The 14,871-nt window shown below is 37.5% G+C and overlaps 3 protein-coding genes across 4 annotated transcripts; all 3 read left to right on the forward strand.

Annotated features, from left to right (window-relative positions):
• The first annotated feature begins 1,496 nt into the window (after window positions 1-1,496).
• On the forward strand, window positions 1,497-5,292 carry LOC131008843 (chaperone protein ClpB1). Its single transcript, XM_057935923.1, has 5 exons — window positions 1,497-1,671; window positions 2,075-3,256; window positions 3,340-4,144; window positions 4,238-4,517; window positions 4,606-5,292. Exons 2-5 carry the CDS (start codon window positions 2,104-2,106, stop codon window positions 5,098-5,100), a joined length of 2,733 nt encoding a protein of 910 aa, XP_057791906.1. The 5' UTR covers window positions 1,497-1,671; window positions 2,075-2,103; the 3' UTR covers window positions 5,101-5,292.
• Window positions 5,293-6,923: 1,631 nt separating this feature from the next.
• On the forward strand, window positions 6,924-10,673 carry LOC131008844 (flavonoid 3'-monooxygenase-like). Its single transcript, XM_057935924.1, has 3 exons — window positions 6,924-7,443; window positions 8,373-8,837; window positions 9,776-10,673. Exons 1-3 carry the CDS (start codon window positions 7,009-7,011, stop codon window positions 10,421-10,423), a joined length of 1,548 nt encoding a protein of 515 aa, XP_057791907.1. The 5' UTR covers window positions 6,924-7,008; the 3' UTR covers window positions 10,424-10,673.
• A 438-nt stretch (window positions 10,674-11,111) lies between these two features.
• Window positions 11,112-14,095, forward strand: LOC131008845 (protein CANDIDATE G-PROTEIN COUPLED RECEPTOR 8-like). Of its 2 annotated transcripts, XM_057935926.1 has the most exons (6): window positions 11,112-11,743; window positions 12,674-12,865; window positions 13,179-13,338; window positions 13,423-13,525; window positions 13,616-13,697; window positions 13,782-14,095. In XM_057935926.1, exons 1-6 carry the CDS (start codon window positions 11,447-11,449, stop codon window positions 13,857-13,859), a joined length of 912 nt encoding a protein of 303 aa, XP_057791909.1. In that variant the 5' UTR covers window positions 11,112-11,446; the 3' UTR covers window positions 13,860-14,095. The 2 variants fall into 2 exon arrangements, with proteins under 2 accessions (XP_057791909.1, XP_057791908.1); XM_057935925.1 differs by having other exon boundaries at window positions 11,229-11,743; window positions 13,616-14,095.
• The last annotated feature ends 776 nt before the right edge of the window (window positions 14,096-14,871 follow it).

A 14,871-nucleotide genomic window follows, 5' to 3' on the forward strand; every position in this document is an offset into this window, starting at 1 on the left:
TCATTTGCAAGTAAATACACGAACTTTAAACATTTTCTAATTTTTCCCACGAATTTAATACTTTTCTGATTTTTCCCACGAACTTAAAACTTTTCTATTTTTCCCACATTTTTTTTCTCACAAAAATCATTTTCCTTATATTTGTCAATTAAATTGTTTTGCAATATTTGGTTAGTTTAAATTTTTTTATTGTGTCGAGAAATTTAAAATCTCTAATATAGTATTTGGATCCAAAATTTCTATCATGACATATTTCTCAACGAGTTTGCACTTAATTAGTTATGGTTAAAATGTTAATTTTAATTTTTGATTGTGTTAAGAAATTAAAAAGCTTTAATATGATATTTGGATCCAAAAATTATACATTGAATGAAAAACTAATACGTCCATTCGTGCAACCATCCTTGCGATGCACGATGAAATCGAAATTAAATGACATTTTAAATAAATAAATATAAATATTAAACAGAATCAAAATACAAATAAATGCAATTTTAAATTTAAAAACGTAATTTTCAACTGTGTGTAATGTGTAATGATAATTATAGTTAATAAATAATTTTAAATTATTTGATAAGAAAATTAATATACACAATATTATTATAGAATATTTCACATAATAAATAAATAATTTTTTTTTCATACACAGACAAAAATAAACAAGTTGCAAAATTTTAACAAACAGAAAGAAAATAAAATATTTTAAAATTTTAATAACATAGTCATTTTGAAATTCATTTTTAATGCTTTTTATACCATATTAAAGATTTTGTTACGAACTTAAACTTAAGATACATATTGAATATTTCTTTATAAATTAAATTTGAAAAAAGAATTAAAATTACTAAAAAAAAGAAAAAATAATGAAAAAATTTATTGTTACAAACTTAAACTTAAGATACATATTGAATATTTATTTATAAATTAAATTTGAAAAAAATAATTAAAATTACAAAAAAAGAGAAAAAATAATAAAAAAATTGTTAGGAGAAGAGAAAGTAAAAATGAAGGAAAAGAATAATGAACTTCATGGGAAAAATCTTGAAGTTCGTGGAAAAAATTAAGAAAAACATGAATTTCGTGGGAAAAAATTAGAAAATATTGAAAGTTTGTGTATGTTACACTTAAATGACTCAAAAAAAATAATTAAGACCGTCGACCGGTATTCTACGGTGATAGTTTCGACGCACACGTCAACAAGCAAAAATAAATTTTATGGAAAAAATGAGACGATCATAAAATTTATATATTTATATTAAAAAAATAAAATTTATGAAAAAATAAAAAATACTGAAAATTCGTTTTACACACAAATAACCTTTTTTAACGTATTTTATATCTATAACTATTTTGTGCTCCGACAATAAAAATATCTGAATCCGTTAATGTAGCCACAGAACACGTCACGTAAATCCAGAAAGTTCCCGAAAAAGGAAAATTCCAAAAAACCAAAAAGAAAAAAAGAGGGATAAATAAGTTCTAGTAGTTTCCAGTGGAGGCTTTCCAATTCCAGATATTTCTCTTGCCTTATCAAAACCGACGCTTCACTTTCAACACACACATCAATCATCACACAGCATACATCACATTCTTTAGCAAAAACAAATTATCTTTCGACGCAAAATTCCTTGAATACGAAATCGTACTGAGCGTTGGCCAGTGTTCTTGCAGGTATGATCTCGAATGCTAATTTATTTTTTAGTTCTGTTGCATTTTCGTGGATTTCTGTTGATCACTCGTGCATTCTTGAATATTATTTCTGTTGTAATTTCCGCGTGTATTTTCATGGGTTTTGCATTTCTAGATTCTAGTTCTGGTGTCATGCTGTATCGATGCTCTGTTTTTTACTATGGCACTATTATGATCTTTCATCATTTTATCAACGACTTTCTTCGAATAAGCGGAAATTGTGCATTGCGTAATGCAGTGTATTCCCCTAATTTTCGTCGCTACTTATATTTCAAATGTTTGTCATGACTATGATCAGATATGCATTATATTGATTTGATGATTCTTCGGTTATGTCGCAATGTTTTCTCAAATTTGATTATTGTGTTATTGAATTTTGTCGCAGAATTTTCCGATTAAGAATATAATCCAGTGATGAATCCCGAAAAATTCACCCACAAGACAAATGAAACCCTCGCCGCGGCCCACGAGCTCGCAATGAGCTCCGGCCACGCCCAATTCACTCCTCTACACTTCGCATCAGCTTTAATGTCCGATGCAAACGGCATTTTCCGGCAGGCGGTGGCCGGCGCCGGCGCCGGCGAAGATTCCGTGAATGCGGTGGAAAGGGTGATCAAGCAAGCCATGAAGAAGATCCCCTCGCAGACGCCGCCTCCTGACGAGATCCCCGCCAGCACCTCTCTTATCAAGGTCATCCGGCGAGCTCAATCGCTGCAGAAATCGCGCGGCGACACGCACCTAGCAGTCGATCAGCTGATTCTAGGCCTTCTGGAAGATTCCCAGATTCAAGACCTCTTGAAGGAGGCTGGCGTACATGCCGCTAAGGTGAAATCAGAGGTCGAGAAGCTGCGCGGTAAGGAAGGGAGGAAGGTAGAGAGCGCATCCGGAGACACCACATTCCAGGCGTTGAAGACCTATGGCCGTGATCTCGTGGAGCAGGCCGGGAAGCTTGATCCCGTGATAGGCAGAGATGAGGAGATTCGGCGAGTGGTTAGGATCCTCTCGAGGAGGACGAAGAATAACCCGGTCCTCATTGGAGAACCGGGTGTTGGCAAGACTGCGGTTGTGGAGGGATTGGCGCAAAGGATCGTTGCAGGCGATGTTCCCAGCAATCTCGCTGATGTGAGGCTTATAGCGCTGGACATGGGGGCGCTGATCGCTGGAGCCAAGTACAGAGGGGAATTCGAGGAGAGATTGAAGTCTGTTTTGAAGGAGGTTGAAGAAGCTGAAGGGAAGGTTATCTTGTTTATCGATGAGGTTCATTTGGTTTTGGGTGCTGGACGGACTGAGGGGTCGATGGATGCCGCGAATCTCTTCAAGCCGATGCTTGCGAGGGGCCAGCTGAGGTGCATAGGTGCGACAACGCTGGAGGAGTATAGGAAGTATGTCGAGAAGGACGCTGCATTCGAGAGGCGTTTCCAGCAGGTGTTTGTGGCAGAGCCGAGCGTTGTCGACACGGTTAGCATCTTGAGGGGCTTGAAGGAGAAGTATGAAGGGCATCACGGTGTTAAGATACAGGATAGGGCACTCGTGGTTGCGGCGCAGCTGTCGTCTCGCTACATCACCGGTATGTAGGTTGTGATTGTTTCGTTTTCTTGGATTGTTTTCTTGAAGTGATGGAGTTACCTAACGTTTTTGAGTGTGGTGCAGGGCGGCATCTCCCGGATAAGGCGATTGATCTAGTTGATGAGGCCTGCGCGAATGTGAGAGTCCAGCTCGACAGCCAGCCTGAAGAAATCGACAATCTGCAGAGGAAGAGGATACAGTTGGAAGTCGAGCTCCATGCTCTCGAGAAGGAGAAAGACAAAGCTAGCAAAGCTCGTCTCGTTGAGGTGCGGAAAGAGCTCGATGACCTGAGGGATAAGCTGCAACCGTTGATGATGAAGTACAGAAAAGAGAAGGAGAGGATCGACGAGCTCAGGAGGCTGAAGCAGAAGAGAGATGAGCTCATGTATGCCTTGCAAGAAGCTGAAAGGCGATACGATCTTGCTAGGGCTGCAGATTTGAGGTATGGAGCGATCCAGGATGTTGAGGCTGCCATTGTCAAGCTCGAAGGTGGTGCTACAGAGGATGGGATGCTTACGGAGACTGTGGGGCCAGATCAGATCGCAGAGGTTGTGAGCCGCTGGACTGGTATACCCGTGACGAGGCTCGGTCAGAATGACAAGGAGAGATTGATTGGTCTTGGCGAGAGGCTGCACCAGCGTGTTGTGGGGCAGGATCAAGCGGTCACTGCTGTTGCCGAGGCTGTCTTGAGATCAAGAGCTGGCCTTGGTCGACCTCAGCAGCCGACCGGTTCTTTCTTGTTTCTTGGCCCAACGGGTGTGGGAAAGACGGAGCTTGCCAAGGCATTGGCGGAGCAGCTCTTTGATGATGACAACTTGATGGTGAGGATTGATATGTCCGAGTACATGGAGCAACACTCTGTTGCTCGACTGATTGGCGCTCCACCTGGGTAAGTACGAGCTCCTAGCGGAGTTCAGTTCAACTACTCAATTGGTTGATGATCGCGGTGCTGATTGTTTGTTGCTGTTTGCTTGTTGTTCAGGTATGTTGGGCATGAGGAGGGCGGGCAGCTGACGGAGTCCGTGAGGAGACGGCCTTATAGCGTTATTCTGTTTGATGAGGTGGAGAAAGCGCATCCGACGGTGTTCAACACTTTGCTGCAAGTTCTGGACGATGGCAGGCTGACGGATGGCCAAGGCCGGACGGTGGACTTCACGAACTCTGTGATCATCATGACCTCGAATCTCGGAGCTGAGTATCTTCTAAGAGGATTGAGCGGGAAGAGCTCCATGGAAAGCGCTCGTGAAATGGTGATGCAAGAGGTAAATTGAACTTTTAATATACATGATTTGTAATATACATTATTAAATATTTGAACGATTTAGTGACTGACATATCATCGTTCAACAGGTGAGAAAACACTTTAAGCCGGAGCTGCTCAACCGACTAGACGAGATAGTGGTGTTTGACCCTCTGTCGCACGACCAGCTGAGGAAGGTGTGCCGCCTCCAGCTGAGAGATGTGGCGAGTCGGCTGGCAGAGAGGGGCATTGCCATGGGTGTGACCGAGGCAGCACTGGATGTCATATTGGCCGAGAGTTATGATCCCGTATACGGTGCACGACCTATTCGGAGGTGGCTGGAGAAGAGGGTGGTGACGGAGCTATCCAAGATGCTTGTGAGAGAGGAGATAGATGAGAACTCGACTGTGTTTATCGATGCTGCAATTGATGGAGCAGGGCTAACGTACCGGGTTGAGAAGAATGGAGGGCTCGTGAATGCAGCGACTGGGGAGAAGTCGGATGTATTGATTCAGATTCCTAACGGGGTGCGGTCGGATGCTGCTCAAGCTGTGAAGAGGATGAAGATCCAAGAGTTGGATGATGACGATGAGGTTATGGAATGAAGTTGTTAAAATAAAGGTCTGGTTTTCTTTCTGGATGTAATGGTGTTTTTGGCTGTGTTTTTTTGGTTGCAAAAGTTTGTGCTATCAAATGTGGGCTAGGTGACTTAGGTCACCACATGTTTCATGCCTCATTTGTTAATAAACAGGTGATAAATGTAATATTTTGTAAATGTAACTACTTTTTCACCCTCATTTCCTATCTTCTGTTAATTTCTTGGGCTATTTTGATTTTCTTTACAGCACACAAGTTATAGATATTGCGTGAATCTTTTGCTGGCGATTTAAGCTGTAGATATTGACTTCACTGGTCGCACTTGGGATGACCTCACATTTAAATTCAAATGATAGAGACGTAATATATTTAAATAAAGGTCTGGTTTTCTTTCTGGATGTAATGGTGTTTTTGGCTGTGTTTTTTTGGTTGCAAAAGTTTGTGCTATCAAATGTGGGCTAGGTGACTTAGGTCACCACATGTTTCATGCCTCATTTGTTAAAAAACTGGTGATAAATGTACTATTTTGTAAATGTAACTACTTTTTCACCCTCATTTCCTATCTTCTGTTAATTTCTTGGGCTATTTTGATTTTCTTTGCAGCACACAAGTTATAGATATTGCGTGAATCTTTTGCTGGCGATTGAAGCTGTAGATATTGACTTCACTGGTCACACTTGGGATGACCTCACATGAAATTCAAATGATAGAGACGTAATATATTTATTAGTTCGCAAAATTCATTCTTTCTTTTTTGAGAATGAACAAAACCAATTTCCAGATACAGCTAACTGAAAGTAGCAAACGTTCAAGAGTTGACTAGCTCTTCACGTGCGACTGAAGATATCGCAACCTACCACTTCTGTGTAAATTTGCCCGACATAGACACATATTTGTGGTTAAATACTTTTTCTTTAGCACCGCTTACAATTGGATCATATTTGCAAATAATAACCACAATTATATTTGTGGTTATTATTTGTTGGGTTAATAATAAATTATTTGGATTAATTATTAATTCAGGACATATAACTTTTCTAAAGTTCAATTTTTAACGATAAAGATTAATTAGAGTTGATTAGATAATAATATTTTTTTTATAATAAATAATTATAAAACAGAGAAATTAAGAGTGAGATACGATGAAAAATATTATAACTATCATAATTCATTTGATAACTTATGTGAAAATTAATGCTTAATGGTCTTTTACTTTTTTTTTGTAACTTCAAATAAATTAATATTACTAGCATAATTGATTTGATAACTTATATCAAAAGTAATGCTTAATGGTCTTTTACTTTTATTTATAACTTAAAATAAATTAAAATGATAAATTGATCACTTTTTTTTTTTATAAATTACATAAATAAATAAATAAATTTAAAGATCATATGACGATGGACTCAAACCCAAAACCTCAGTCTTTGGGCATTAATCACCTATCGTTAAATCAACGCACACGTACATATAAATCGAACACCTCTTAAATCCTCTTTATGTGTACCACCTGCTAAAGGTAACAAAGAACCCACATATTTAATTATAGTAATTAATAAACCCTTGAATTTTAAATAATAATAATAATAATAACTTAATAACAATAACACGGAGATTTATAATATGCAGTCAAATTTAAAGCTTATACGTGCACAGCTGTAGAATATTAAAGAAAAAGGATGGGTTAAAACTGTCAAAAACGAAAAAGGAAAAATTAAAGAACCCAGCACCTAACTTCGTGAAAACTTTTGACTAATCTCCTCAACCCCCAGGAAATACAAATGCCAACCACCACTGCAAAATGCATAACATATATATATATTACAAATAGCATAATATAAATTAGTTAATAGCAACAACCCAAAAAAGAAAGAATTTATATCCAGGTGCATGCTTAGGAAAATCACATATATGCAATGAGCGCCACTGCAAGTTTGATCATATGCACTTCCATTTTAGGGTTACTCTTCTATCTCTTCTTCCAAAAGAGGCGGCGGCTGCCCCCAGGGCCGAGGCCGTGGCCGATCGTTGGGAACCTCCCGCAGCTGGGGGCGAAGCCCCACCAGTCGATGGCGGCCTTGGCCCGGGTGCACGGCCCCCTCTTGCACCTCAAGATGGGGTTCGTGCACGTGGTGGTGGCCGCCTCCGCAGGGGTGGCGGAGCAGTTCTTGAGAGTGCACGACACCAACTTCCTGAGCCGGCCGCCCAACGCCGGCGCTGAGCACGTCGCTTACAACTATCAGGACTTGGTGTTTGCGCCATACGGCCCGCGGTGGCGTTTGCTTCGCAAGATTTGTGCCCTCCACCTCTTCTCCGCCAAGGCTTTGGATGACTTCCGCCATGTTAGAGAGGTTCTGTGCTTTCTTCGTATATCTATATCTATATCTATATCATTACAAAATATGGAGTAATAAATAATTTGTTCGTCTTTTGCAATTTCGACATCACTTTCAAATATTTGTGAAACGAAAATCACCAAATCTTTTTAGTTACATAATTTGCTCCTATATTGTGATCGACGATCGAAAAAATGACATGGATCAAGTGGAAACATTCTTCGCAACTATGTTAATTGCTTTGCTTAACATGTTGCAGTAGTACTTTGTTAAATTTGTGTTATTTTTGTCATTTTTACTTATCCTAGTTAATTTCCAATGTTGAATTTGAATTAATTATCTAGTTGAAATAATTAGATCGTGAACTACTAATAATCAAAATAAGTTTAGTCTTCTAAAAGGTGGAATGATTTTTAAAAAATAAACGGGCAGATGTATTGTTGATGTGCTTTCAATATACTTATTTTTAAATTAATGGAAATGGAAAAAACTATTTATTATAGCAAGAACTCGCCCATAATTTTAAATCCATTAGGCCTAAAAAAAATGTACGAACTGCCCAAAAAAATTTGGCTCATAAATCTTTCTCCAAACCCATGCAAATACATTCGGATCGTACTTCAACAAGTTCAATCTCCTATCCAAAATTCTTGCATTTGACATTGTCACATAGACTAAAATCGTTCAAAAATATGACATGATTGATAGCATTTGAAATATATATTTATACATAGATGCAAAATTTTATAGTCTGGCTCATTTTTTAAGTTTAATTATATAGGAAATGACATCGTTTTACTCCATATAAAAACTAGAGAAGCTTTAACGGCAAAAATCAAAATTGTTGGTATTCATTTACAAAGATTTAAAAATAAAATCAAAATATATATGATCAATTATGTTTTTCTATTGGTATAGTATTGAGCATATATATAATTTTACAGGAAGAAGTGGGGATTATCGTTCGCACTCTAGCAGACGCAGGACATAAGCCTGTACGGATTAGTGAAACGGTGCACGTGTGTGCCACGAACGCAATAGCTCGAGTGATGTTAGGGCGGCGCGTGTTGGGACACGGAAACGGCGGCGGCGCGTGTGGAGACACCACGGCGGAAGAGTTGAAGGCGATGGTGGAGGAATTGATGTCGTTGGCTGGAGTATTCAACATAGGCGATTTTATTCCACCGCTCAAGGGGTTGGACTTGCAAGGAGTGGTGGCTAAGATGAAGAAACTTCATCAACGCTTCGACACTTTCTTCAACAACATCGTCGCTGATCACAAGATCAACGGCTCTGATGACATGATTGCGGGCCACGTGGACTTACTGAGTACGTTGATTTCTTTGAAAGATGTTGATAATGGTGAGGGAGGGAAGATCACGGACATTGAGATTAAGGCGTTGCTTTTGGTACGTGTTTTTATCATTATTTTCTTAGCAAATGTTTATATCATCTTATACTTTATGGAATATGACTGTAGTATTTTTTGTTTTTGTTTTTTTGAAAAATTTCATGTAGTGCTTATTTGTTTTTTGTTTTTTTTTTAGAATTACCAGAGGTATCTAATATATAATTGAATCTTAATAATAGCTTATTCAAATCAAATTATGAATTAATAAAATCTAATTGTGGATTCTAAATTATAGTTGTGAATCACTTAACCCTATATAATCTATAAATAATTAAACATTATATAAGAATTAACTAGTACTAGCAAGGTTGATACTCAAATGTTGTGTCAATCACAATAAATTTAATTACTACAATTCTATATTATTTATACTCTTTTATGTTTTATCCAATAAAACATAATCTCATGTTAAATACTCTGCACTCAATTAAGTCGACCATCAGCATGATTTAGGGATCTAGAATTTCCATTCTATATAATAGGTCGTAGTACACTGTACACTCACCTCTCATATGATTATATTTTATTGATAGAAATTAAACTAATGAAATATTATTATGTAATTAGTGGTGGATGTATTATATATAAATGTAGAATATAATTTCTTCCCATATAAATGACACAAGACCATCTTTCTCATTATTATTCTTCATCCGTCTCATAAAAACATGAATATTTGTAGGTGGCACAAATTTTAAAAAATATTAGATAAAAATATATTGTGAGTGAAAATGAATCCCACTTTATAAAAAATAGAGATAAAAAAACTAAATGAATTGTGGTGAAGTGGTGTATAAAAATATAAATGTTCATATTTTTGTGAAATGACCTAAAATGACAAAATATTCATATTTTTTGTGAGAGGGAAGGGGTAGAAGTGCATGTTATTCAATTAAAAGCATGGAATTGTAACTAACTCCGATAATATCATGGTAGGATTTATTTACAGCAGGAACAGACACAACATCTAGCACGGTAGAATGGGCCATAGCAGAACTCATCCGCAATCCAGATATTTTGGCCCAAGCCCAAAAGGAGCTGGACTCAGTAATAGGCAAGGATAGGTTGGTTAAAGAATCCGACCTAGGCCAACTGACGTTCCTCCAAGCCGTGATCAAGGAGAATTTTCGCCTCCACCCTTCCACTCCGCTGTCTCTGCCCAGAATCGCGCAAGAGAGTTGCGAGATCAACGGCTACTTCATCCCCAAAGATTCCACGCTTCTCGTCAACGTTTGGGCCATCGCTCGTGACCCGAATGTATGGGCCGATCCACTCGAATTCCGGCCCGGGCGGTTCTTGAGGGGCGGGGAGAGGCCCGATGCGGACGTGAGAGGAAACGATTTCGAATTGATGCCGTTTGGGGCTGGGCGGAGAGTTTGTGCAGGAATGAGCTTAGGAATACGTATGGTGCAGTTGATGTTTACTACTTTGATCCATGCATTTGATTTTGAATTGGGTAATGGGCTTTCGGCCCAAAATTTAAGCATGGAGGAAGCTTACGGGTTGACGTTGCAACGGGCCGAGCCGTTGGTGGTCCACCCCAGGCCCAGGCTTGCCAGCCATGTTTATCAAGCCCAAATCTGATGCACAAGCACAAGGCAATTAATTAAGTTTGTGCATCAACTTGATGTTTTAACAAATTTTAGTGTATGTTCTTTTCTCTTGAATCATGTATTTAGAGGATAGATATTTGTCTTTTACTTTTTTTTTTTCCCTACTATCGAGTGTTTTTCTTCTTCCTTTTTTGTTTGTTTGGTATGTTGTATTTATCTAAAAACTAAGAATGAGTATTTTGAAAAAAGTAATAAATAATTTAGAATGTAACTTTAACTAATATGATGAGATGAAGCCTAATATCGATCCATTTCATTTCATGTTGAGATTTGTAAATCTTATTGGTTGTTCAAAAATCATAGGAAACGAAATTCTCTTTTGCAATGTTTTATCTTCTACTATTGAATTCATAAATGCATTGTAACGATATTTTTATTTACTTGTGTAATTTATATAAAAAAAAATCATTTTTCAATAGTAATTATGAAATAATACTAGTATTTTTTGGCGAATGGAATTCTATTTGGGTTTCGGCTGAAACCTTTATGGGGGTATTTTTGTCAAATTTTCCCGTTAAATTAACTTTGCTAGAATAAAAGAAGAAGAAATCATTTTTTTTTTCAAACATTGAATTTTGATTCTTTGAAGACCCGTCTAATATTTGAAAATAATATAAGGATAGTAATTTATTCCAAAGGTGTTTTTGCCCCTTTGCCCAATATTTTCTTTGAGTTGGGGGACGGTATTGAATAAATAAATGGTTTTAGGGGGCAAAACTACGAATAACCAAATTAAGAGGGGTAAAATGTGAAAGTATCAAAACTCTAAACCCACACAAAACACCACCACCTCATGGTTCAATAGACTCGTAGCTCTCTCTCTCTCTCTCACACACACACACGCATTTTCTCTCTCAAATCGTACTAAACTACTAATCGGCAATTGCTGATCTCCGAAGCTGCAAATTTGCATTTGATGATCGATGAAGCATTTCGATTCCCCCATGATTGATCGGATGATTGTCGCTCCGCTAAATTGAATCGAATTCGGCGAATGTCAAACCCTAATATAACCCTCTCGATTGCTTCAGGGCAGAACATAACGGATCCTCCCGTGCGGACCAAAATCGTGAGAATTTCTGAATGGTACAGCTCTCAAAGCGAGGGATGCAACAGTTTCTGGCGCGAGGCGGCCCTTGTTGTACCCTCGGTTTTGTTGGTGTTGTACTTAGGGTTCCAGGCAAGGCGTAATGTAAAGAAGCTGCGCCACCGGAAGTCTTACGTCATGATTGCGTACTACGCGCTGTTATGGTTGTCAGCTCTTCTTAATTTGGCGTGGGCTCTTCTTCAGGTGCAGTTTTTGTCCTCTGATTTTTGGATTTTTGAGAGTGTGTTTGTTTATATATCAGTGAATTGAGCTACTTTTCGCTTTGTTGTCGTGTGGATGTACGCGATTTTTGGAAACTTCCTGCTACATTTTTAAATGTCTTAAAGAATTGGTTTTGGTTATGATACTGCATTTTTCGATATCAGTATTTGTTTGTAATGATGGGATAATATATATCTGGTATGCGTACATCAGTCTGCAGCTTTAGCGTTTGTTAGTTTGAAGGATATTAACAGAAATCGAAAGTTGAAGTGTGATTAATTAGTTGCTTGATCTTCTTGAGTATCTCGTATTAGGGAGTGTTTTATGCATGCCTTGGTACCATGTTATTTGTTGAATTTTAGTACGATTTCAGTTGAGTTGACAAGATAATTTGCGAATGTAGCATAAGAATACTGCGCTCAGATATGCATTGATACACAAGTCATAAGATTTGTTTGGCATGATGGAACAAGTTATAAAATCACCATTCATCTGTAGGTAAGGGGCTTTTTTGGAGCAACAGCTATAGCTGGTTTGGGTTTTAAATTTTGCCATGCTATTATGTGTGCGTTGACGAAGAATCCTTTATTTGCCTTACTGTGACTATCCACACTCCAACTGAATTGTAGTCAAAACTCAAAATTAGTTTTTGTTGCTCCATTTGGTTGTTCAATGAATAACTACAATGGTACCTGGTTTTTTGAAACTACATTTATAGATATGCTTTGTAGGTTCCATTTGTCCCCTGAGTATTTTGAAAATTGTATTCCATTGATATTAGATTAGAACTTCCTCTTCCCTAAAAAAGTTTGCTCGTATAATGTTGCATTGTACTATTAACATACAGTTGGCATCACAAAGAATCTCTCTCTCTCTCTCTCTCATTTTAGTGATTCCTTGGTGAAAAATCAGGGATGGGAATGCGTTCCTGAGAAGGCGACTGCTTGGAACCTTTTGTCGTTGCTCACAGAATGTGGAATGCTATCTCTAGAAATTAGCATAGTGGCATTCCTGCTTCAGGAGAACTATGCTAATGGATTGGAAGCGCTAGCACACACTTTCCTAGTTTCAGGTTCCTTTGTTGCCGTCGATGTGCTTATCCAGGTAATGAATGTCTCTCTTTCCTTATATTATGATAGGTACTATCCCAATAAAAGTTACATATAGAGAACCATGGACAGCAGTAACAAAGCCATATCTATTTACATCCTTAAATCCTTTCATAGAGTTTCATGTATTGTTTTTTCTGTTCTTCCTAAAACCAAATTTAGCAGTATACCACCCATTTTTCAGAAGCAAAAGAACTCCACTTCTACTGGACTAAATTTTAGAAGTACTACTATTTATGGAAGCATGTTGAGTTCCCTTGCTGCCGATCAGTTTTTACTCAAAAGCATGTGATCACTCTTTTCTGTAGGCTATCTTCATATTTGGATTTGGGGTGCCCCTATTCACTAACGCTGATACAGCACATTGGGGAAAGTGGACTTTACTGTTTGTTCATACTTTGGTCCTGACTGCAGTCTACTGCTACATACTATTTGTTCACTACTCAAAGTGGAGGGATAAGTTGCCACGTTAGTGCTACTTTCTCTCATATTGAAAGCTTCTGTTTCTATTTTGATCACGTACTTGGACTAAAATATGTTCAACATATGCAGCTAGGCCATCATTCTACAACTATGTAGTCACCTTGTTTGCACTAAATGTTTTGGGGTTGATTGCTAGTGGACTGTCTGGTATTGGTTTTGGCGTTGGATTTTGGTGCGTATCTTTTCCCCTTGATCCTTTAAAAGGATCTTCAATCTAGTACAAGGATTCATTTTGATTCATCTAATGAAATCGTTCTCTTAGGTTGTACAATCTTCTAATCATCTGTCGTCACTCCCTTTATCTTCCTTTCCTTTATGCAACTTTCCTGGCTGACTTTTTCCAGGTAATCGTTGTTTCATATGTACACAGTCGAGAGAATTGCACGATTAGATTATTGGTTTTAATATATATAGATATGTATTTGCAGGAGGAAGACTGGCTCTTGGACAACGCTTATTACTCAGAGATGAAAGATGCTGGTTTTTTCGATACTGAGTGGGATTAGCAGATGTATATCGTGGATGCAGACGTCAAGGCTACATTAGGCTTGTAAATAATATCCAGTTAAAACTGCATCTTTTTGATGCAGTTTTGATGCAAACTATTGAGGCTGCAGTAGAATTGTAAATGACTGTAAAAGACTACACGAATTGGGATGATTCTGAGTTAGCAACGGGTATGTTCAGTTATGCTATCAAATTCAAATGATAGGAATAGAATGCTTGAAAATTTGGTGTAAAATTCGCAAAAAATGTGCCATATCTTAGGTCTGTCTTTTGACGTGGCACACTGATTAAAACAAAATGCCCAAATGATTTGCATAATGATCCGAAATTTTGACCCATAAAACAATCTCACAACTTTTTAAAAGTTAGAAGAAGGGTTTCATTTGCAAATTAACTTCAACAGGTGATAATGATTTTGTCATATTGTCTTGAATGCCCTCTGCCGGATAAACTTGCCGAAAGAGAAAAGCTCACCAAGGGATGGGATTGATGGCGTATGGATTACGAACGTTCTTTTTTTAGAAAATAAAAAAATAAATTGCAAAATGAATATGAACCTAAGAGAAAATTAGGATATATTTGAACAGCATTTTGTTTTCGCGGAAGTCATTTTGATTTTGGCATCACATTAGAATATAGATATTGAACTACGAGAAAGAAATAAAGCTGAGAAGTCTCGATTATCTTGGTTGTAGTGCATACACACCTACAAAAAACAAACATCATTCGGTAGAAGCTGAAATTGTCCAGGCATTTTTAAAGTAGTATTAATTGTTTATAAATTATTGAAACCATAATTTGCATATAAATTCTAAAATGTAGTGTTAATTACTGAATATTTGATTTAATCTAACTTTTTTAATGAGATCAGATTATGACCAAACAATAAAATAACATGTAGCTAACGTGGCATAATTCTATGTGTACATGTGGCGTTAAATGTGTATGGATAATAATGAAATACAATTTGCTAAATTTTGATCGAATTTTATTTTTGTACACCAACTTACA

The sequence above is a fragment of the Salvia miltiorrhiza genome, chromosome 2, assembly GCF_028751815.1.
Source record: "Salvia miltiorrhiza cultivar Shanhuang (shh) chromosome 2, IMPLAD_Smil_shh, whole genome shotgun sequence".
Taxonomy (NCBI): Eukaryota; Viridiplantae; Streptophyta; class Magnoliopsida; order Lamiales; family Lamiaceae; genus Salvia; species Salvia miltiorrhiza.